At 37.8% G+C, this 19,558-nt stretch overlaps 2 protein-coding genes across 3 annotated transcripts; one reads left to right on the top strand and one right to left on the bottom strand.

Annotated features, from left to right (window-relative positions):
- Nucleotides 1-20: 20 nt before the first annotated feature.
- On the top strand, nucleotides 21-5,879 carry LOC146462438 (UPF0489 protein C5orf22 homolog). Its single transcript, XM_085085629.1, has 6 exons — nucleotides 21-445; nucleotides 818-1,430; nucleotides 3,298-3,360; nucleotides 3,581-3,769; nucleotides 4,091-4,221; nucleotides 5,640-5,879. Exons 1-6 carry the CDS (start codon nucleotides 48-50, stop codon nucleotides 5,764-5,766), a joined length of 1,521 nt encoding a protein of 506 aa, XP_084941755.1. The 5' UTR covers nucleotides 21-47; the 3' UTR covers nucleotides 5,767-5,879.
- Nucleotides 5,880-7,873: 1,994 nt separating this feature from the next.
- On the bottom strand, nucleotides 7,874-19,558 carry LOC146462437 (uncharacterized). 2 transcript variants are annotated; one of them, XM_085085658.1, is made up of 3 exons: nucleotides 19,509-19,558; nucleotides 9,601-17,213; nucleotides 7,874-9,150 (listed from the first exon to the last, which is right to left on the bottom strand). In XM_085085658.1, exons 2-3 carry the CDS (start codon nucleotides 17,184-17,186, stop codon nucleotides 8,898-8,900), a joined length of 7,839 nt encoding a protein of 2,612 aa, XP_084941784.1. In that variant the 5' UTR covers nucleotides 17,187-17,213; nucleotides 19,509-19,558; the 3' UTR covers nucleotides 7,874-8,897. The 2 variants fall into 2 exon arrangements, with proteins under 2 accessions (XP_084941784.1, XP_084941785.1); XM_085085659.1 differs by lacking the exon at nucleotides 19,509-19,558 and having other exon boundaries at nucleotides 9,601-17,287.

The raw sequence follows: 19,558 nt of genomic DNA, 5'->3' as shown, positions 1-19,558 counted from the left end.
CTTATCGCAGAGACCTGGGAACGGCTCACCACGCAGCAAATTTCAACATGGCGGACGGAGGTGAAGCATTTCGCAAGCTAAAGAGAGCTAAATTAGAGATACGAAAATACTCTAAATTACCGATATGGGTATGCGAAAACCATGATGAAGTCCTCTACTACATCCACAGAGCCATTGCATCAAGACACATTCCATTTGAAGGCATAACAGTCCTTCATTTTGATTCCCATCCCGATCTTACTGTACCAGTAAAGATGGCCGCGGACACAGTCTTTGAACAAGAAAGGCTGTATGAAGAGATTAGTATCGCAGACTGGATTTTACCCGCTGTCTACGCTGGACATGTTAGTCGAGTTGTGTGGGTCAAACCACCCTGGGCGGATCAAATAAGGGAAGGGGTTTTTCACTTCAAAGTAGGAAGACATAAGGAGACGGGGTTTGTGAGGTAAGGAATTGTAGCTCACACGTTTGAATACATTATAGAGTAGATGGAAATTCACTTGAATTATGGCTGAAGCAACTTGTATACCTGTGTATAGGCGACTTGTAGGCAAACGAAAGTGACTGGTGACTAGGATTAAGCTACATTGTACAGTTTGTACTGTACATGCTGTATAACACTGTTGTATGATTTTCTTTTTTTAGGCATAATGTTGGACTCGAGGGTTACAAAAAATATGTTTCCAATTTTTTTTAGGCTGAACTCTTTTAACTATTAAATCTTTCATTCATTATAAATTATGGTGGTGAATTATCATGAACAAATAGCTCTAAGCTAAAGCGTTCCATGACTGCTGAGCTCTATTTTGTTTTTCAGGGTTACATGCTGTGAAAGTTATTTTGTGGAAGAACTCCTTTATGCCGATGAGGAATCATTAGAGAACTGTAAAGATCTTGAACTCATTGTGCACACTCTTAGACCTCGATTAATGCAAACCAAAGTAAACTCCCATCGGAATGACTCCTCTCAGGTGAAAGAAAGTGAGAACTTGAAAGGTTTGGATGTGAATGACAAGGACATTAAAACTAATGTGATTGATCAAGAAAGGTGGAAGTTCAAGGTGAATACTTTCAACACCTTCGTGGAAGACAATAATGCAGATTTCAGTTCCGTCCCAAAGAAATGGGAAGAAGAACCAAGTGTGTATGAAACACACAACACTCAAACAAATTATGCAAAATGCTGGGATGGAAAAAAAGAGATTGATAAGAGTAAAGATTGTAATATTGTACAAGATGATTGCTTGGTCTCAACAACAAAGTGTGCATTTTCAGAACATAAAAAGGATGGAAATGTCGATGAAGTAGGGGAAGAAGATGGTTTCCGTAACATTCTCTTAAATGTAATTTTGCAAGCAAGTAATTTTATTTTGGATATAGACATGGACTATTTTTCAACCCAGAATCCTTTTAAATTGCTCTACACAGAGGTAAGTGTTAAATTTTATAATTATGTTATTTCAGGGTTTACATGTATATGTTGTAGGGCTAAGGGTGTTGTCAATATATAGTTAATTACAGCAGTTACAGACAAGATCGATATACATCCCACGGTAAGTTCCAGGGTGGAGTCTGGAGGGGGTTTCAAAAGCTGAAGTTTGTAAAGAAAAGTATGAGAAATGTACAAGATTATTGAGAGAACATGTCAACAGTACAAAATCGTCAGTGACTGGAACATGAAGCACAGGCTTGATCTTTCTTCCTCATCAATTGTTGTAAGGGAGAACGTTCATTGCCAGGCTCCAACATTGAATCAGGACGTTGAATATGAGCTCCCAGCGATCTTAATGAACATTTTTTCATGTGATATCTTATCAACTCAATCATGTGACAAAACGTCCTACACCACTTGACAAAGATTCCGAGAGGGAATCGAAAGCTTGTATTTCAACACAAATTTTTGATCCTGAAAACGAAACCTTTTTTGTTTGATTAATACTATGACAGGATCAAGGAACAAATTTTTTCTCTAACAAAAGTATGAAGGTTTGTTGGAATTTCCAGCTAGCTGGGTGCAGGTGGTGGGGGGGACTGTAAACCTTTCATGGGAGGGGTACAGTATGTTTTTTTTTTTTTTCAGGCAGGAACAATACAAAACTATATATAACACTGGCTAAATGAAAACTGGGCATGGAATGCCAAATTGCAAACTGGAACGCTTTATTCACCACAGTCTAGACCAATAGGAATCAAGGGCCAAATGGTGCCTTATTTGTACTGTTTCAGTTAACTGTGTCAGTTTGTCTCAGCCAATTGCAACTGTTGAGTTGACAAATTGTCTGGATCAAATCAAGCACTTACTGAAATAGTTTGTTCTAGAGCAATGAAAAGTAATAATGCTTGCCCCACTTGCTTTTTCTATAGATGACGAGTCAGTTAATTTACGTTTGTATTATTTCGTGTTAGTTGTTGATTTCCTGGCCGTTCTTTTACATCGTAAAGTACTCAAAGCACTTTTCTGTGTCAACATCAGCTGAATTCATCCCTCTACCCAATCCCTCCTTATTCACTTTTCTCATTTGCATAATTTTGCCATCACTTTTCCTGTGTGATCTGAGGAAAAATGTATGACTGCTTGCAGTCTAGTTTTCATCTGTCACCTTTTCAAAAATTCAGGTAGTTTTATATATTTGTGTACACATAGTTCCAGAAAATATCCATACTTCCTGCCAACCAAAGGGATTTTCTCAAACACCCCCTCCCCCCCACCCATCTGGAAATTCTAATTTAGCTTCATACTTTCCTGTAACTTTTTTTTGGCATTGATTAACCCCCACCCCCCTGGAATTTCCAATTCCTTCTGTGGGGGTGGGGGTATGGATATTTTCTGGAACTAGTCTACACATTATTGCCTGACCCACCTACATGGTGGTTCCTTGTTTATATAATATAATAATTATATTTAGTAGAGAGCCCACCAGAGACAAGCATAATAATATTTTATCCAGAATGGCATCCGGTTAACTTATGGTTGAAGAAGTAATTACTGAAGGAATAAACCAAAGCTTAATAATAAAATTAATTTGAATATTTTACTAGGTGCAGGTTCAAAAGTAGCTACTTCTCAGTCTATTATTGCAATTCAGTAAGAGGTCGAAGAGATACGGCTTTTCAGTTGTTAATTAAAAACTAGTGAAAGTGCTACCATTGTTGAACAAAGTCATATAGGTCTTTGAGACTAGAGGAGGTGTAGAGAGCAGTGAAAGGAGAAGAACAAACTAAGGTACCGTAATAATTAAATAGTGTGTTTAAATAAATATGGTTTGAAAAAGTGAAATGTATTATTTTCCTTTGTAGGAAGATTTTAGATCTCTTCAAGATATTTACAAATTTGAGGAACCTTTGTCAACAACCAAAAAGGTAACAAGGAGCGTTTCTGATCAGAAACAGTTTGTGATACTTCTAACTGAAGGTAACTAAAAGAAAGATACTGAAACAGTTTATGATACTCTTTTATTTCTACTACTACCTTCCCTTACAACACCATCTCAGAACTTTATGTACAATGCATGTGTATCCTCTTCAAGCTTTGGCCTTTTGGTCTTTTTCTCATGTTCAATGTTACGTTTTCACCCCACAGGACCTGGACAATTGCATAAGATTACGTCAAGCACAAGTAGAGAAAATTGAGGCTACCTATAAACAACTGCAAGAACCTTCTTCTGGTGCAAGTGACAATAGCTCAGCTTGTTGTGTCCTCAATCAAGATCTTATAAAACTTACAGATAAAATAAAGCTACAGCAAGGAGGAAAGCTTGATTATGAAATGGTAATTAACAGGTTAAATATCTGCATCCATATTTTAACCCTTAAATTACTCTCTCCAATGCCTTGTTTCAGTAGTATAGCAGCTCTTGTAAGCTTGTTTTTAGGGTTTAAGGTATTGTTCTGTGGCTTGTTCAGTGCTTTCGAGAAGGATTGCAAGCCAGTCACATGAGACCTTATGAGTGCTGCTACATTGCCCACTTGGTTTGCTAAATGCAGTTGTTTGATGGATTAATCTTTGATAATGAGTTCATTTGTTTCTTGGAATGTTTGAGAAAATATTGAACAATGGTTTTTATTTACCAAAATGTTGTTATGTTTTCAGCTTCACTTTTCTGGAATGTCATCTGATATACCCCATCATGTGAGTTCAAATGAAATGATTGACAGCTTAATGGTTTCCATGGCAATGGTGTTAAAATCCCTTCCAAGGCCGACCTTTATCACTATGGCAAGGTATGCTCTTTTGCTCATAATTGTTTAGGTGGAACAATGATGACGATGATGATGATTGATGTTGTTGATGATGATAGTTCATTTAACAGATCCATTAGATAGCTCTTATCTACATCAACCAGACATTTTTTACAGTGTAGAAAAACCCTCTGTTAGTGACTACCAGCTGCCAATGGTTTGTATTGCCATACACAGACAAGAATTTGATGCTTAGTTCTCACTACGTAATGTTCTCCAAGGTCTCCTCTAAATGGAGTAATTTACTCTTTCTGCCTCCTTATCCTGTTATGCCATAAATTTTCATCTTGTACTGTTTTGTAAATTTTTTTAGCTTTGCAAGCTATTTGGGTTTCCGTTGTGAATTTACTTTTCAGGAGAGTAGCATTATGACCGTGGTTTTGATGTGTGTTCCAAATTACCATAAAATTTTTCCACCTTTAGCCTTGAATTTCTCCAAGAATTATTGATCATTTGAGAAGCCATGTCAAACACTCAAAAGTGTGTTTTTTCAGATATCCAAAGTGCACATTGTTTTTTCAACTTACTTCTCAGTGTTTGGATATCTGATGAAACACCTTCTTGTGTTTGATATATGACATGGAAAGGCAATGAATCATAGCCAAGCTAATAAGGATGGACAGTCTAATAACACAACAACACTTGAAAAATTATTATTTGCTATTGGTTATCATTTTTTAGTAGTAGTATTATTACTATTATTATTATTATTATTATTATTATTATTATTATTATTATTATGAATAAGAATACTATTGTAACTTGATGAGATTTGTTTTTTTTTCCTTTTTCTTCAAAAAAATTGTGCTTGAAAATAGTCTCTTTTTAATCGAAAAGAATTGTAAATAGGTTTTAATAGCTCTTTTTTCTACTTTTAACTTGTAAATAACAATTTTCTTGGAATATTTTAATAAAAAGATTATCATTATTATTATTATTAATTATTATTATTATTTAGTAAATAATAAGTACAAGCAATGTTAAAACTGTGTGACACAATCAGTTTCTGCATCCACCTCAGCACCGATCTGGATCACTTTCCAACAAGCTCTTTCATTGTCTCTTCAAAATCCACCGACCACCCTCCAAGCACATCAGTAACTATGTTCAACTGCTTCAAATCATCATCATGATTATTATTATTATTATTATTATTACTATTATTATTATTATTATTATTATTATTATTATTAGTATTATTATTATTATTATTATTATTATTAATATTATTACTTTTAACCAAGATGGGTTTAAATTTTTTAAACTTTTTAACTTTATCGCAATTTTTTTATAGTTAAATTATCATTATTGTTGTTGTTATTATTATTATTATTATTATTATTATTATTATTATTATTATTATTATTATTATTATTATTATTATTATTGTTTTGTTTCAGGTCATCTTATGATGAATACACTCCAACAAATCAAGTGGAATATATTCAATCCTCTCTGCTTCGTGTTTTGTCTTCTTGCTATGGTGAAAAGATTGAGTTAAACAAGTGTTATCAAACCGATCAGTAACTTTCAAGACTGGATAGAATTACAAGTCCGAGAAATTCATCTTCTAAATAGGTTTCTTTGCTGTATGTTTGACAAGAATGGTTACCCTAATCAATAAAACACTCTTTAACGTCTTTTGCATTTCTTCTCAATTATTCCGTATCTTCTCAAGTTAATAATTTGGTTTTGAATAAAAAAAATAATTAAAATGTTAGGGACAGTGCCTGCTAACACAGAAATATTTTTGCGCAGTTTATGACTATGCGAAAAAAGCAGGTCTTAGCAAGGGTTCTTAGAATCCTGAAAGAAAATGAAAAAAAATGTAGCAACGCATTTTTCAGAGCAACAACAATTCACAAAAAGCGTTGAAATACAAAACAATCTATGAACTTTCCACCCAAATTGAAGCTTAATTATCTCTATAAAATGCGTGGTTACCCCTAATTTTCTTTTCGGATACCAATAACTCTTGCCAAGACTTGTTTTTCCCGCGTGGTTATAAGCCGCGCAAAGGTATCTTTGTTTCTCAAACTATCTCGATTTGCGCAGAACGTATGTGCAGTAGCCAAAGAAGGCACCTTCCTTAAAATGAAACAAACATATTGAAGAAGTGAGTGCGGAAAGGGTTCATGTACATTTTTAGGCCAATACAAATTTGCTGAGGTAGAATACAAGCAGTTCCATGGTGGAGTGAACCAGCCCGACAACAAGCAAATTATTGTTAAGTGTATAAAAAAAAATTAGGTGGCTCATTCCATTTCTGTACAAATTGGGTTTATTTTAAAATTTAGCCTAAAAGTGCACATAGGCACGTGCACAACAAATATTCATGTTGCAGAAAGTAGAATTCTCTTCTACTTTTTGTGTCTACGGCTTCTAGAGAAGCGTAGACACTATGTCATCGGGTTGAGTGAAAGAGTGTAAGAGTGTAAATGCCACAGGAATCATATTGTCGAAAGCCGACGCTAATCCTCGACTGACCGAGATCAAAGCGATTGTATTTCAGTGTATTTGCGGATCAGGACAACGGCGACAATACGGTAAATGATGTTTTCCGATGTTGATTTGCTTTTTACAAATAGTTTAAGTGATGATTTGAACCAGAATTCTGTAACTTCTGTAATTTTCATCGCAAACGTGCCCGAATTTACTGCGAGTGATCGCTTTGAACAAACACGGAGTGTCTTCAAATTTTACATGCGTGTTTGCACGCACGCAAAAAAGCTGAAAGTTTTTTGCCTCTAATAGCAAATGCATCATTTATTTCAATAAAATGTTTTTTTTGGAAAGCTTTTTGTTGATTGTTGTGTCTTTGTCAATTCATATATGCGTAATCAAGGACAATTTGCATAAGCGGGTTGAAATTTGATATGCCAAAGTTCTTCATCAACATGCCATGAATTTTGGCAATATTTTTGCGTTCAAATGCGTTTTTCGGCAAATGATTAATAGGTAACCATATTATTTTACGTCAGAAAACGTTTGTTTAATCATTTCAACTTAATATGCAGTTGATTTTGGAAGCCAACGATATTTATTTATCTACAGCCCATTTTATTCAGTTTAAACCGCTCTAGGAAAAAGTTAATTTATGCGAAAACTATGGAAACACGACAGGAGTCAAAGGGTTAAAGAATGATACTTGCCATTCATAAGTTCAGTATAGATTAATTAATAGTTTCTGTTGCATTTTATGCCTACGTTTCAGATTAGAACTTTGCTTTCAGTACTTTATGTTTAGAACTTTGCTGCATTGCTTTCAGTACAAAGTTGTGGTTCACGTTGTAAGATTATATAATATTGTTTATGTTAGAATAAAGTAACAGTTCTCTTCATACAAAATGTTTGTGGTAAACGATACCAGCTTAATCTCTTCTCACCAGTAGTCTGTGCAACATTTTTACAACCATTTTTTTTTTATCTCTATCCTATTTCCACTCCTCCCTCTTCGTTTTCATTTCAGTCTTATTTCCCTTTTCTTCAATTCTTTTATATCACATTTCTATACCAGTGCTGCAGTAGACACATGCAGTCTGAGACTGCCTATTTTTGCAATTGCAACATGAAAGGTGGTGAAACGAGTATCAAACAATCGCAACTTGAAACTTTGAAAGCCGAGGAGGGACTTCTGATTTCGGACTTCCGACTTCCAACTTCGGATTTCACACTTCAGACTTCCGACTTCCTACTGTGAATGGGGTGTTTTAAAACGTGATAGGCCAAACAGGACACTCGCCGGTCGGTAAATGTAGGTTTGAGGTACCCCTCACTAATAGAGCTCTCCGGAGTACGTTTCTGAGAGATTTTTCGACCTTGATCAAAATGTGATAAAGCTGCTCTGCTCAATGGTTTTGACGAATTTTCGTTACGGTAGAAAACATTTCAGTGTTTGAATTTGGAAGACATGTTTCGGATACTTCAGTATCGATCGTCATTTAGTTTGTTTATTATATATTTTAACATTTCTTAGTAATAATTGAAAGAAATAAGGAAGGCAGCTACCCTCTCCCCTTATGCTACAATGGTGCCCCAAACTACGACAAGAAAAGTAAAAATACAGTATATGCAACTCAATTCTTATTGCAGTTTTATTAAGGTTTATCTCTTTAAATCAGTGGCATCAACACCTATAGCATACATTTATGAGATAATATTACAGCCACTATTAAAATTCTGTTACAATTGATAATCAACAAAATTAAAATTACAAGTGTTAATCAACAAAAAATTATAAAATTACAAGCGGTGATCAACAAAACATTTCAATTCGTCTTTAACTTTGATTATTAATACTACGATAATTCAAGAAACGTCTGTTTATTATCATAATTATTAGCTTTCCGTTATTATTAAGCACGAGCAAAGAAAACGAAAAATAGCGCATAGTTTGCCATTACACCATTCTGAAAATGAGCCAAGCCTCGGTGTGAAAGTGTGGTTATTAATAATCTTGCAATAATAGAAATCACTGTATCATTAAGTGGCTGCACGACAAAACAACTGCTGACCTGCTAACTACAGAGAAAGTAACGCAAAATTTCCATCAAAGAGATTTTCTAGTATGCTGTTTGAAATCATTTGTAATTATTCGAATCCGAGTTTATAGGGAAGGGCCTACGATTAAGAAAACCACGGCTTTCCCTCCCACCACTTTATTTCAAGCTTTCACAACGTGACGATGCATCTTGTCCGTCCTCCTTCACCCATTCGCCATTCCTGCATTGCACAATTTCGTCTCCTACCAGTTGAAATCCCCTTGGACAGCCGATCTCACACGTATCTCCTTCAAATTTTCCAGTGCATTCCTTAAACCCGTTAGGGACAGGATATTCGTTGGAACATCTTTGTCTGCATCGTAACATCACCATGCATTCTTGTTTATGGGGCCTTACAGTGCAGTCATCACTGTGGGTAAAATAAATGAATAAATAATTAAAAAAAAAATAACATGCTCTCATTTCTTTTCCTAGCTCGTCATCTTGAAAAGAGAGAACCTTGGCATGAGACTGATGATGTTTTTGAGTTTGCAAAGATAAAGGCAGGAAAACAATTGTTAAATATGAAAAAAAAGTCTCTGGTAACTCTGCTCTTGGTCTCGTGTAAAGGTTTCGTTACTTTTATGAGGACACGAAGAACCGCATAAAGATCTATACTCAGCAGGTCTCAGACAGACATGAACCAAAAAGTATGCTGGGAAACGTTTTAACATTTGAAAATTAACAACTTAAAATTACTAGTTAATTAAAGATTCCATCAAAAGTTTCCTGTCTACATCATCTGAATACCACTTACACGAGATGCTTTATCATTACATATATCATAATATTCAATGAATAACGAAAGTCTTGTACTTACATTGTTCTTGCACTTGAAGGACATACCAGGGTGTAACCTGTCGTTCCCATTGTCCGTGGTACGAATGTGGGATTAAGCGGTGTGGCTCCTAACATCTCGCACACGTTGCGGATCTCAGCTTGGTGATCTTGAGTTACGTAATCAGCGTAACACAACTTGTGCCATTCTTTTCTCACCAATACCTCCAGCTTTCCTTCATATGGTGTTATCGTATCTACAAAACGAATCTTCGGACATGTTACCACGACGCCGTTAACTCCGTTAGGGTTCCCAGTAATGACAACCGACCGAGCAAGGTTACCATAAACACAAGACATAGTTGAACAGGGAATGTTCTCACTACCATCAGGCGAAGACGCTGTTTCCCAATCTCCATTTTTCCATATTTGTAACATACCAATCTTAGAATGCCACATCTCTTGCTCCGGATATAGTCGTGCAGCTGGTTTACAACTTGCGTCCGTGTAACCGATCCATTCTCCATCTTTACAAACCCTTGCGCCCCTCGGAATCTTCCCATAACTTTGCCATCTTGGATTTTCTGCGACCTTGACAACCTTATAGCTTTCCACAAAATGTTCTTGGCAAGTTAATTCTATGCAGTAACCTTCGCGAGGATCTTGGAAGGTGCCGTGTATATCTGTACGTCCCGTGTGCTTGCAGGGTACGAATTCACCATGATCAATGACTGGTGGCTGAACACAGCTCATGGGAAGACAACGGGGATCGTGTTCTACCCATTCCCCATCGGCTCTGCAGGTGCGTTCTTGTGGTCCATCCAATATAAAACCCTTTTTGCAGACATAATGTGCAGTAGATCCTTCTTGTCTACCTTTTAGTGTAAGGTGCCCATTACTCGGTGTGATTAGCTCTGGGCAGTGGTTGATGACGTGGCAGGATGGGAGAGGAGGCTGCCATTCGCTATCCACACAGACTCCTTCATAACTGGCTCCAACATCATAATAATAATAATCATCTTCCAACTTAAACCCGGCATTGCATTCTATATTTGTTTTTGTACCATGAGTCAAAGACGAGGCTGGTTCGTTCGTTGCCTGAACATTTTGGACACTTATTTCAGGACACGATCTTCGTCGTCCAAACGTTGTCCAAGTAATAGAGGCAGCAATCGTTGCCGAGCACTTTTTCAAGAGCAATGCAAAAACATAATGCGATGCTGGATCCAAAGAGGAAACAGACAGCTCAGTACGTTGGCTAACATCCTCTGTGGTCATAACTTTAGGATTGTTTGTATCTAGCTTCATCAGATATAGTTTAGTACTTTCGTCTAATGCAGGTCCTGGAAGGGGATCCCATGACAGCTGTGCAGAGGATCCGTCAAATGAAACAACGTTGAAGTTTGGTTCAATAGCGATGTGTCGTACTTTGGTATCCAATCGCTCGAATTTTCTTTTAACTCTCCACAGCACATAACTTGACCAAACAGTGTCTTTAAAGGCAATCTTCAAATGCTTGTATTTAGAGCTCACACCCCAGTTTTGTATGACAATGGTTAGCTGCAGGCCATGATATAACACTGACGAAAACGTCGTTTTGTCAATTTGTAAGTAGAGATCATTACCAATGAGAAACGGGCATACTTCGTCGGCGTTGAAATAGATCAAATACAGCGTATCCTCTTCCTCATCATTTGCCAAGTTATCAATGACTTTTATACCTGAAGCTTTTGAAAGAACGTAGCGGTCTCTACCCTCTCCTCCGACGAGCATGTCAATTCCGCCATGCGCTACAATTACGTCATCCCCATGTCGACCATACAAGTTGTTGTTGCTGTCAGATCCTGCAAGGAAGTCATCATGAATTGAGCCATAGACATTTTCTATACTTTTGTACGTATCGCCCTCAGCATCAGCTCCTTTACCAAATCCTATAGATAAATCAATATGTACCCCAGTCCTTTCAAATCCGTCTCCTTTGAAAGCGACGGTGTCATCTCCATCACCACCATCTATCAAATCCCGTCCATTTCCGCCGTAGAAGTAGTCGTTCCCTTCTCCTCCAAAAAGAGAATCATTTCCTTCTCCTCCAAATATAATGTCATCTCCTTGGTCACCGTGAATCTCATCGTCTCCACCTCTTCCACTGATTATGTTTTTAGAGGGTCCGCCGTGTAGCGTGTCGATCTCAGCTCCACCTCTGATCTCCTTTGTTTCCTCTGTACCAGTCAATGAGTTCTTTTGGGTAAGGGAGCCTTGTATGGACTGAGCTGTTGACAGCAGGCGATTTTCATTAGGAGAAATGTTAATAGGCGAATTAGACAATGAAAGGTCCACTGAAAGCACCTTCACGAAGGGGTGCTTTGGTTGGATTTCAAATGCGACTTTGTCCGAGGTAATAACTTGAAGGTGTTGATGCCTTGGGCTTCGAAAGTAGTCTATAATGCGAACACTGAGGGAACTTGGTCTGGACTTAGAAGCGAGAATAATGTCGTTTTCGCTATGGAAATAAAAGTGAATATCGTTAAGTTCCAAACCAAGTTGAAGAATATCTGTTTTCTTATCCCTTGCAAAGTTTTTGATTTCGTTGAACTCTCCATAGCCGTGTTTCAGCACGTAGGTATCCGCTCCATCTCTGCCCTCGAGAAGCTGATAATTGTATCCATTGCCAGAACCAGGGTCGATGTAATTATTGAGGTCGTTTCCCTTAATTCTGTAACTACAGTAGCTTGACTGAAGTTGAAATCTCGTAACCTTTGTCCAAGGGCTCTTACTGAGGTCATATGGTACAACTCTTCGCAAACAAGTGGATTGTTTGACCTGACATTCTTTTGGGTCCTTTGATATTTCCACTGGATGTAAAGCTAAAGCATCCCCATCAATATCAGTAGTGATGCCATCCTTGGTTCGAATCCAAAGATGTCGATACTTGGTGTTTCTAAACCAGCGATATAATACTACAACCAGTGTTTGTAAATTAGATTCGACTTGTAAGTGTTCATTACGTCTTTTTAGTTTCAAATTTTCGAAATTCTCATCTAAGAGAAGCAAGTCAACTTTTTTGCGTCGATCGTAGTTGTTTATCTTAACTCTACGGCAGGTTTCCTTGACGACATAATTATCACTACCTTTTGCACCTTCTAAATAGTCGCTTCCACCCGTACAGCTAAGGAAGTTAGACTGATCATTGCCAACGATGTGATCGTTATGCTGTGAATCAGATACAGTGGCAACTTGATCAAAGCCTGGTTCGTGAATGGCTCCCTGTTTTGGTGAATCAGACAAGTCAACAGTTACACCTTCTGCAGAGGATGAATAATCCAAAACCAGAGGAACTTTCGTTGCGACGCTGTTTACAGTTTTGACGTTAAATACAACATGATCCGATGATGTGAAAATCATATGTTGATATCTTTCTCCAAGAGCCCAGTTTTCAACACTAAAGCAGCTTGTTTGCTCATGGTCTTGGTCAAACACGGATAAACTGTTTTCTTGGTCATTTATTCGGACAGTAATTTTTGCATATTTCACGTCAAATACAACGACATCTGTTGTTTTCGCATAGTCATCAGCATCGTTATTGATGATATCACACCCCTCGTTTGCACGGATAATGTATGTATCTTCGTTTCTACCACCAGATAAGCGATCCGCACCTTTTCCACCATCTATGATGTTATTAAGATCATTTCCAGTGATCGTGTCCGGATGATCTGAACCAACCACCTGCTTTACTTCTCCATAATTTGAAGACTGAAGGTCAATGGGAGGTATCGGATGTTTTTCAGAGTTTTTATCCAATGCTACTGCTGTACATTGAACTTGGGTTTCGACGTCAGAATTTGTTGGCGAGGTTGCTTTTGGTACGAAGATTACGCCTTCAAGACTACGGAAAGACATGTGTCGATAATAGTTAGGATCTCCCAGTGTGAACCAGTTATTTATACGAATATGGTGAGTACTGGAATACTTCAAGTCGAGGTTGGTACTACTTTTTTGGCAGGAAATGTCATCAAAAGCAACGTTGATTACCACCATGTCACGTTTACTGTCCCCTGCAAAGTTGTCTATCACAGTTCTGCCACTGTCTGATTGGATAACGTAGACGTCACTTCCTTCTCCTCCAGTAACTTGAGACATCTGAGGCCCAAGATAAAACACATCGTCTCCTCCACGTCCGTATAAGTTGTAGTGGTAATTGCCGATAAGAAATTTCAAGTTGATTTTGCCGTAGTTACACTCTTCTTCACTTGGTTTGTTTGGAGGTGGTGTTGTTGCTTTGGGATTTTGTACGGCATAAAATGTGTTTTTGTTTGAGTTTCCATAGTACGTACCGTAAACAGACTTACTGTGAAGGTTTGCACCACAAATTACCCTGTAATCCTTAATTGGAATGAAAAACCACAACTTAGCTGTTTTCGTTTTGTACAAAAACTCGTGCGATTCTCCAATTCCAAGGACAATTTTATCGAGATTAGCAGGAACACTAAATGTTTTCTTGATGGTATCATGGTGTCCCGTGACATCACCGATCTCCAGTGTTGCCTGGCCATTATCATGAAGTCTGAAGTTGATATAGCTTCCAAAGCTTGAAAGGTGTCCTGCTGTGAAATCTATTTTACAATCTTCTCCGTCGCATCCCACTAACTCATAATAATTATCAGTGTTTTGTAGATCTGAGAGTAATTTTCTATCAGCATCCACTTGTGCCTGATACGAGACCATCTCTCTTCTCAGTCCACCAGATAGAAAATCTGCAGCTCCTTCGAAATAACCTTTGACTAAAGCACCTATAAATTCTAAGCCAGCCCATGGACTCTTCCAGTTGACCTTATCCATTTCTTCCATAATATCAATGTAAAAGTCATCTATCGCCATTCGAATAATGGAAAGAACAATTACCAATGGCTCAGTTATGACTTCTGCCTCGGGACAAAACGTTCCAATAAGGTTTAGCACTGTAGTATCAACATCAAGGACAAGATCTACGACTCGAAGAGGAAGCAGTTTGACGTCATCTGGATTGTTGAGGTCTAGATGTGCTAATGTTTCAACGTCTTGTTCAATGAAATATATATCAAACACTAAACCAACTCCTGGTATGTCGCCCATTAACTTCCCCACCCCCTTTTCCATAAATCTATCAACCTTTTCAGAAAATCGTGCCAGCCCCTCTTCCATTTTCAGGCCTTTAGCAACTTTTAAGGCGGTGTAGCGCAACAATTTTTTTCCAGCTTTGGATGCTATTTCGTTTACACCTGTCAACGCGCCCAGAGTGTGGATCGATTGAGAAACTGCGAATCCTCCTCGAACATCATCACCTCTGGAGAAGTAATCGATAGCACCAAGAGCAGAGAAAATCATTCCATGCACTGCCAGGCCCTTGTTGACTTTAACATATTGCTTAGATGCACCGGTCCTCTTCGAGTTTGATATTCTTTCTTTTATACGTTTTGGTGTGGCAAGTTCATCAGCAGTGATATCCAGTAGCAAATGGGTTCTTTGTTTGGCATCCCGACGATTAACAACATCAAGTTCCACTTTCCTTTTAGTAATTTTTATCGATTTTTCGTCAACGATGATTTCATCATTCAGCTCCTCGAAAGAACAGGCATCTCTCTTTTTGCGTCTTTTTGGTCCACTGCAGGAAAGGCGTGCTTTCTTAACTATAGTATTTTCGTCATGATTACTATCCGCTTGTTGAATAATTAAGTCAGATGGAACCACCTTGTTTCCTTTTACATACAAATAGTCTCTACTTAATTCAGCTCCTCCCTTTTCTCTTTTTGGTCTCTTGTTCCCTTCTTCGTCCACTTTTGGCGATTGTCTTGGTGGATAATTTGCATTGGTGAAAGCGTCATGAATCTGGACACCTCCGCGTTGTACCTCCTGGCCAAAAATTCCTATTGCTACTTCATCCATAGCCGGGCTTCTGCCTGCTAGGTTTGTATTTCCTTTTTCTTTTAATCCATAATGAAGTTTAGGCATTTCGTCTCTAGTGGGAAATCTCTCTTTGACTCGAATAGTTTTTGCGATATGTTCTAGGAATTTTGTCTTCACTTCATCTGATGGTTGTGCCGCCTCTGCTACCATTGTTATTACCATGAGCTCAACAGTGTTTCGTATTGTGTCAGCGGTTTCAAGTACATTGGGAGAACCGTCAGCATTGGTCACTTGAAGATCAACTAGAAAATCTGGTTGGGCGTTGAGCTTTGAATCACAGGCATTTATTATGGTTTCTGCAAGTTTTTGGTGATTTGGAAATTTTTTCAAGACTTTATTTATCATTATTTCATAAGGTGGGCCATAATAACCTCCTATTTCTTTTTGCTTAGTAGCGTCTGGCCATTGTCTATTTTGAGTTTCCACAAATATTTGATTTTTTCCCCTCGGTGCTCTTGATAAATGTACGGTCCTGTCCTCTCCTCCAATTGGTATGATGAATCGAACTCTCTCCCTCTGTAAGTTGTGTGGATACAAATCGTTGTAAGATTGGAGCATTTTGAAAACTTGCTTTAGAGTGAATTCATTTGTTTGCCTTATTGTTACTTCCTCCGCTTTAAGTGGATTAGCCGCACTCATTGTTTCAACTAGAACTTTTTGTCCCGAGCCTGGGGAAGTATCTGTTGTACGTAATTTATTCCATTCGGTACTGACTTCTGTGGATGTTTGCAGCATGCTTGCTGTCAACTCGAACATGAGTTTTGTTTGACCGTCGTCTCTTATCTCGTTTTCGAGGTTAGCTTCAAGCCCTTCTCTTCCAATTTTGAACTGATTTTGGTCAACATTCTCAAGCCAGGTTGGGGGGCTTAATTTTGCCAGATCTGTCCTGAGAATTGAGGTGGAGGCCATTACTTCAACAGCTTCTCTGAAAGCCTTCTCCTTCATGGCATCCGTCACTTCTTTGCGAGTATCTTGTATCTTCAATTCATCTTCGAAAACTGGAGCTGCATCTAGCTTAGCGTTGAACATCTCTGGGAGCTTGTTTTCCAAGGTTTTTTCGAGAGCTTCGTGCAGATTGGTTTCAGTCGGAGTATTTTTAAGTTCCTTAACAACATCGCCGATATCAGACTTGAGGTTAGTCTCAATTGGAGTTCCAGGAGTAGTTGGGTCTGGATAAACATTATAGATATCAAATTTTCCCGTCTTTTTTCCAGTAATCGGGTCTACTTGATTTTTCAGTTTCAGCGTGATAGTCTTTCCATCTACTGGGATTTCAAACAACACCGGATCTGTCTCGCTATAGAGAAGAGGAAAAAACTGCTGATAGTGAAAAACCTCTTTCAGTGTTATGCCTCCTGATGCTGCATCGAACACGACTCTTTTAGGGGGTCCCGCAGACTCTGTGAATACTGGTGGAGTTGCTGTTTTCAAATCCTCCCATTTCGCTTTTACTTTCTCCTCCACGACTGCCCTAGCTAGAGCTGTTTTAACCTCATCTCTTGTATCATCATGTACCTTTGTTGCCAGTACAGGGTAGTGTTTCGCATGTAAATGTGACACCCAGTCCTTGACAATGTCATCATGGTGCGAGTGAATCACAGAACTGCTTTTCAAGCCATAGATGTAATTTCCAGAAATGAGAAGAAAGATTCCCAAGAAGAAAGCTGGGCTTCCTTTAGGAATCATATTCAAGTTACTTGATCAACGAAATCCCTGAAGAAAATATTCAAAACAAAAGATTTAATAATTCATTGACACTTTGGGCCTCTGTTTTATTTTTATTCTAAAGAAATCTTAAAGCATTGCTGTTAGTTTTTGAGATTTTTAAAAATTGCGATAATCCTTTTCGCAAACGTCGTCGGCCTTTGAACAAATTTCACCAAACCGAGGTTGAAACTGCTTTGGCGCGGACAGAACGATTTACATTTTCCCATTTCAATCCTATTGGGAAATGAGATCCTCTGAAATGCTTCAATCGAGCTAGAAGACAATAAAGAATGTTCAATTGAAACAACGAAACTTATTCCCAATGGGATTGATATGGGAAACATTAAGCTTAGCTGAATCGGTCTATTGCTGGCTTTCACGCAGCTGATATTGGTCCATTAATAGCTTTTATAGCAGTTGGCAGCGGTCTGACATAGAAACGAGACGATAGGATCATTCTGCGTTGTGTTGACTGATGAATTAAGCCTTTGGCCTCGTCCGTGTGCATTCTTTACAAAAGGATATATTACCACAGGCTCAACTGCAATAACTGCTATTGCTGGGTATTCTATTGAAAACTTGTCATTCAGCTGGGAAAAAATTCGCATGAGACCGGAAATAACGTCTAGTGAAACCCTACATGGCGCCTTATTTGGAAAGGAAGTAGCTCCGAGGTGCACGACGTTTTCCAAAATGACTATACATAGAAGCTTTGCACAATCACCTTACAGCACCATGTATTGGCATCTAGATAGAATTTGTTCAATTTGGTATAAATCTGACCTAAAAAGTATTTTTCTTGACAAACGATTTAATGGATCGCAAGCGGTTATCTACCGTGAAAAGTTCTATCAACTAATACTTAATTCGTGACCGCGTCAATTTTGGACAGTTTTTCTGGTTGTACCTGCAGTGATCAGGTATCCTTATCCTTGCTTCTCGAGTTTTTAGTTTCCGTTATCGGCTTTATTCGATACAACAACACAACGTTTTTGTGAATCGCCAAATAATATTAAACCAGTTTGTTTGACAACAGTCTTCCTAACGGAATTGAAATTACATTTCCTGAACTATATTCGAAATATTTAAATTCCTCCATAACCAAACTTGAAGTTACTATATGTAGGATGTCGACATACTCATTAACAATTAGATTATGAGCTCGAGATTGCTATCGCGTTATAGTTTCAAGCGATCATAATCTAATTGTTTTAGTATAAATCTACTAGTCATTCAGCAATTAACGACAACACAGATTCACGTTGTTACCGAATAATGATATAAATGGTCTATTTGCATTCGCGTCCTTGTGTGCACGCCTTTGCATTTCATTCAGGATTTTATATTGAAACCGTCATTCGCTCGAAACTGAAACGAGGAGCCAAGTATTTTTTTTTTATTATTGTAAAATGACAATCAAAGATATAGCAACGTAAAACTACCCTTTGGAAGCCAAGTTTTCTAAAAAATGCCAGTGTGTCGGTGAAACGCAACTTTGAATGTTTTCAAAATTATAAAATTGCCGACTTTTAAAAGCCTAAATGAAGAATAAAATCGTTTAACTCTTTTTTCGACTCCTTTTTCTTACCGTGAAAAATCTTCATTCGATATTTCTTTGCATTTTTTGTCTTCTTTGGATTCGCCTCGACTAGTAATTAGCCGAAAATCCTCTTCACAGACACTTCGAAAACGCGACGAAGCCGCCGCCATTTTGTTGACAACTGCACATTGTCAGACAACTCACTCTACTCACTACCTTTTTTTCGGGCTTCGCCCCTATCAACTATCACGCGATAGAAATTTCGAGCTCATAATCTAATTGTTTTAGTGTAAACCTACTAGTCGTTCAAAAATAAACAACACAGGTTCACGTTTTTATTAAACTACTCACTATCTTTAACAGAATAGATAGTGAGTAGGGTAGTCAATAAGAAAGCAGCATTCGTGATAGAACGTTAGAAGATTTATACTAATATGAAATAGATCCGTTTTCATAAGTAATGTTAGGACTGGTTTGAGGGATGGATCGGGTTTTGAAATGGTTGCTGGTTTTCATTAATATCTCTCCATTTTAGTTGGAATAATCTTTTCCTCCACTAAATGTGTTGCTCTGAAAGCTTGACGCGAAGTATGAAGGGGCGTCTTTCTCCGATCATATATTATATAAGTGCCTGTGACCTAATTTTTTTCTTTCTATGTATCTTACGTATAATAAAATTCAGTTTCACCGCTCCTAACTCAAAATATAGTTCTCTGAAGTCATTATTTTTATATATTTTATTTCTAAATATTATGACTTACCATCGAATTTAGTCGTTGTTGAACGTTCTTTGTTCATCTGCTAATGAAAC

The sequence above is a fragment of the Pavona decussata genome, unplaced genomic scaffold (genome assembly GCF_977016875.1).
Source record: "Pavona decussata unplaced genomic scaffold, jaPavDecu1.1 SCAFFOLD_188, whole genome shotgun sequence".
Lineage (NCBI taxonomy): Eukaryota > Metazoa > Cnidaria > Anthozoa > Scleractinia > Agariciidae > Pavona > Pavona decussata.
This window is presented reverse-complemented; position numbering and strand designations above follow the sequence as displayed.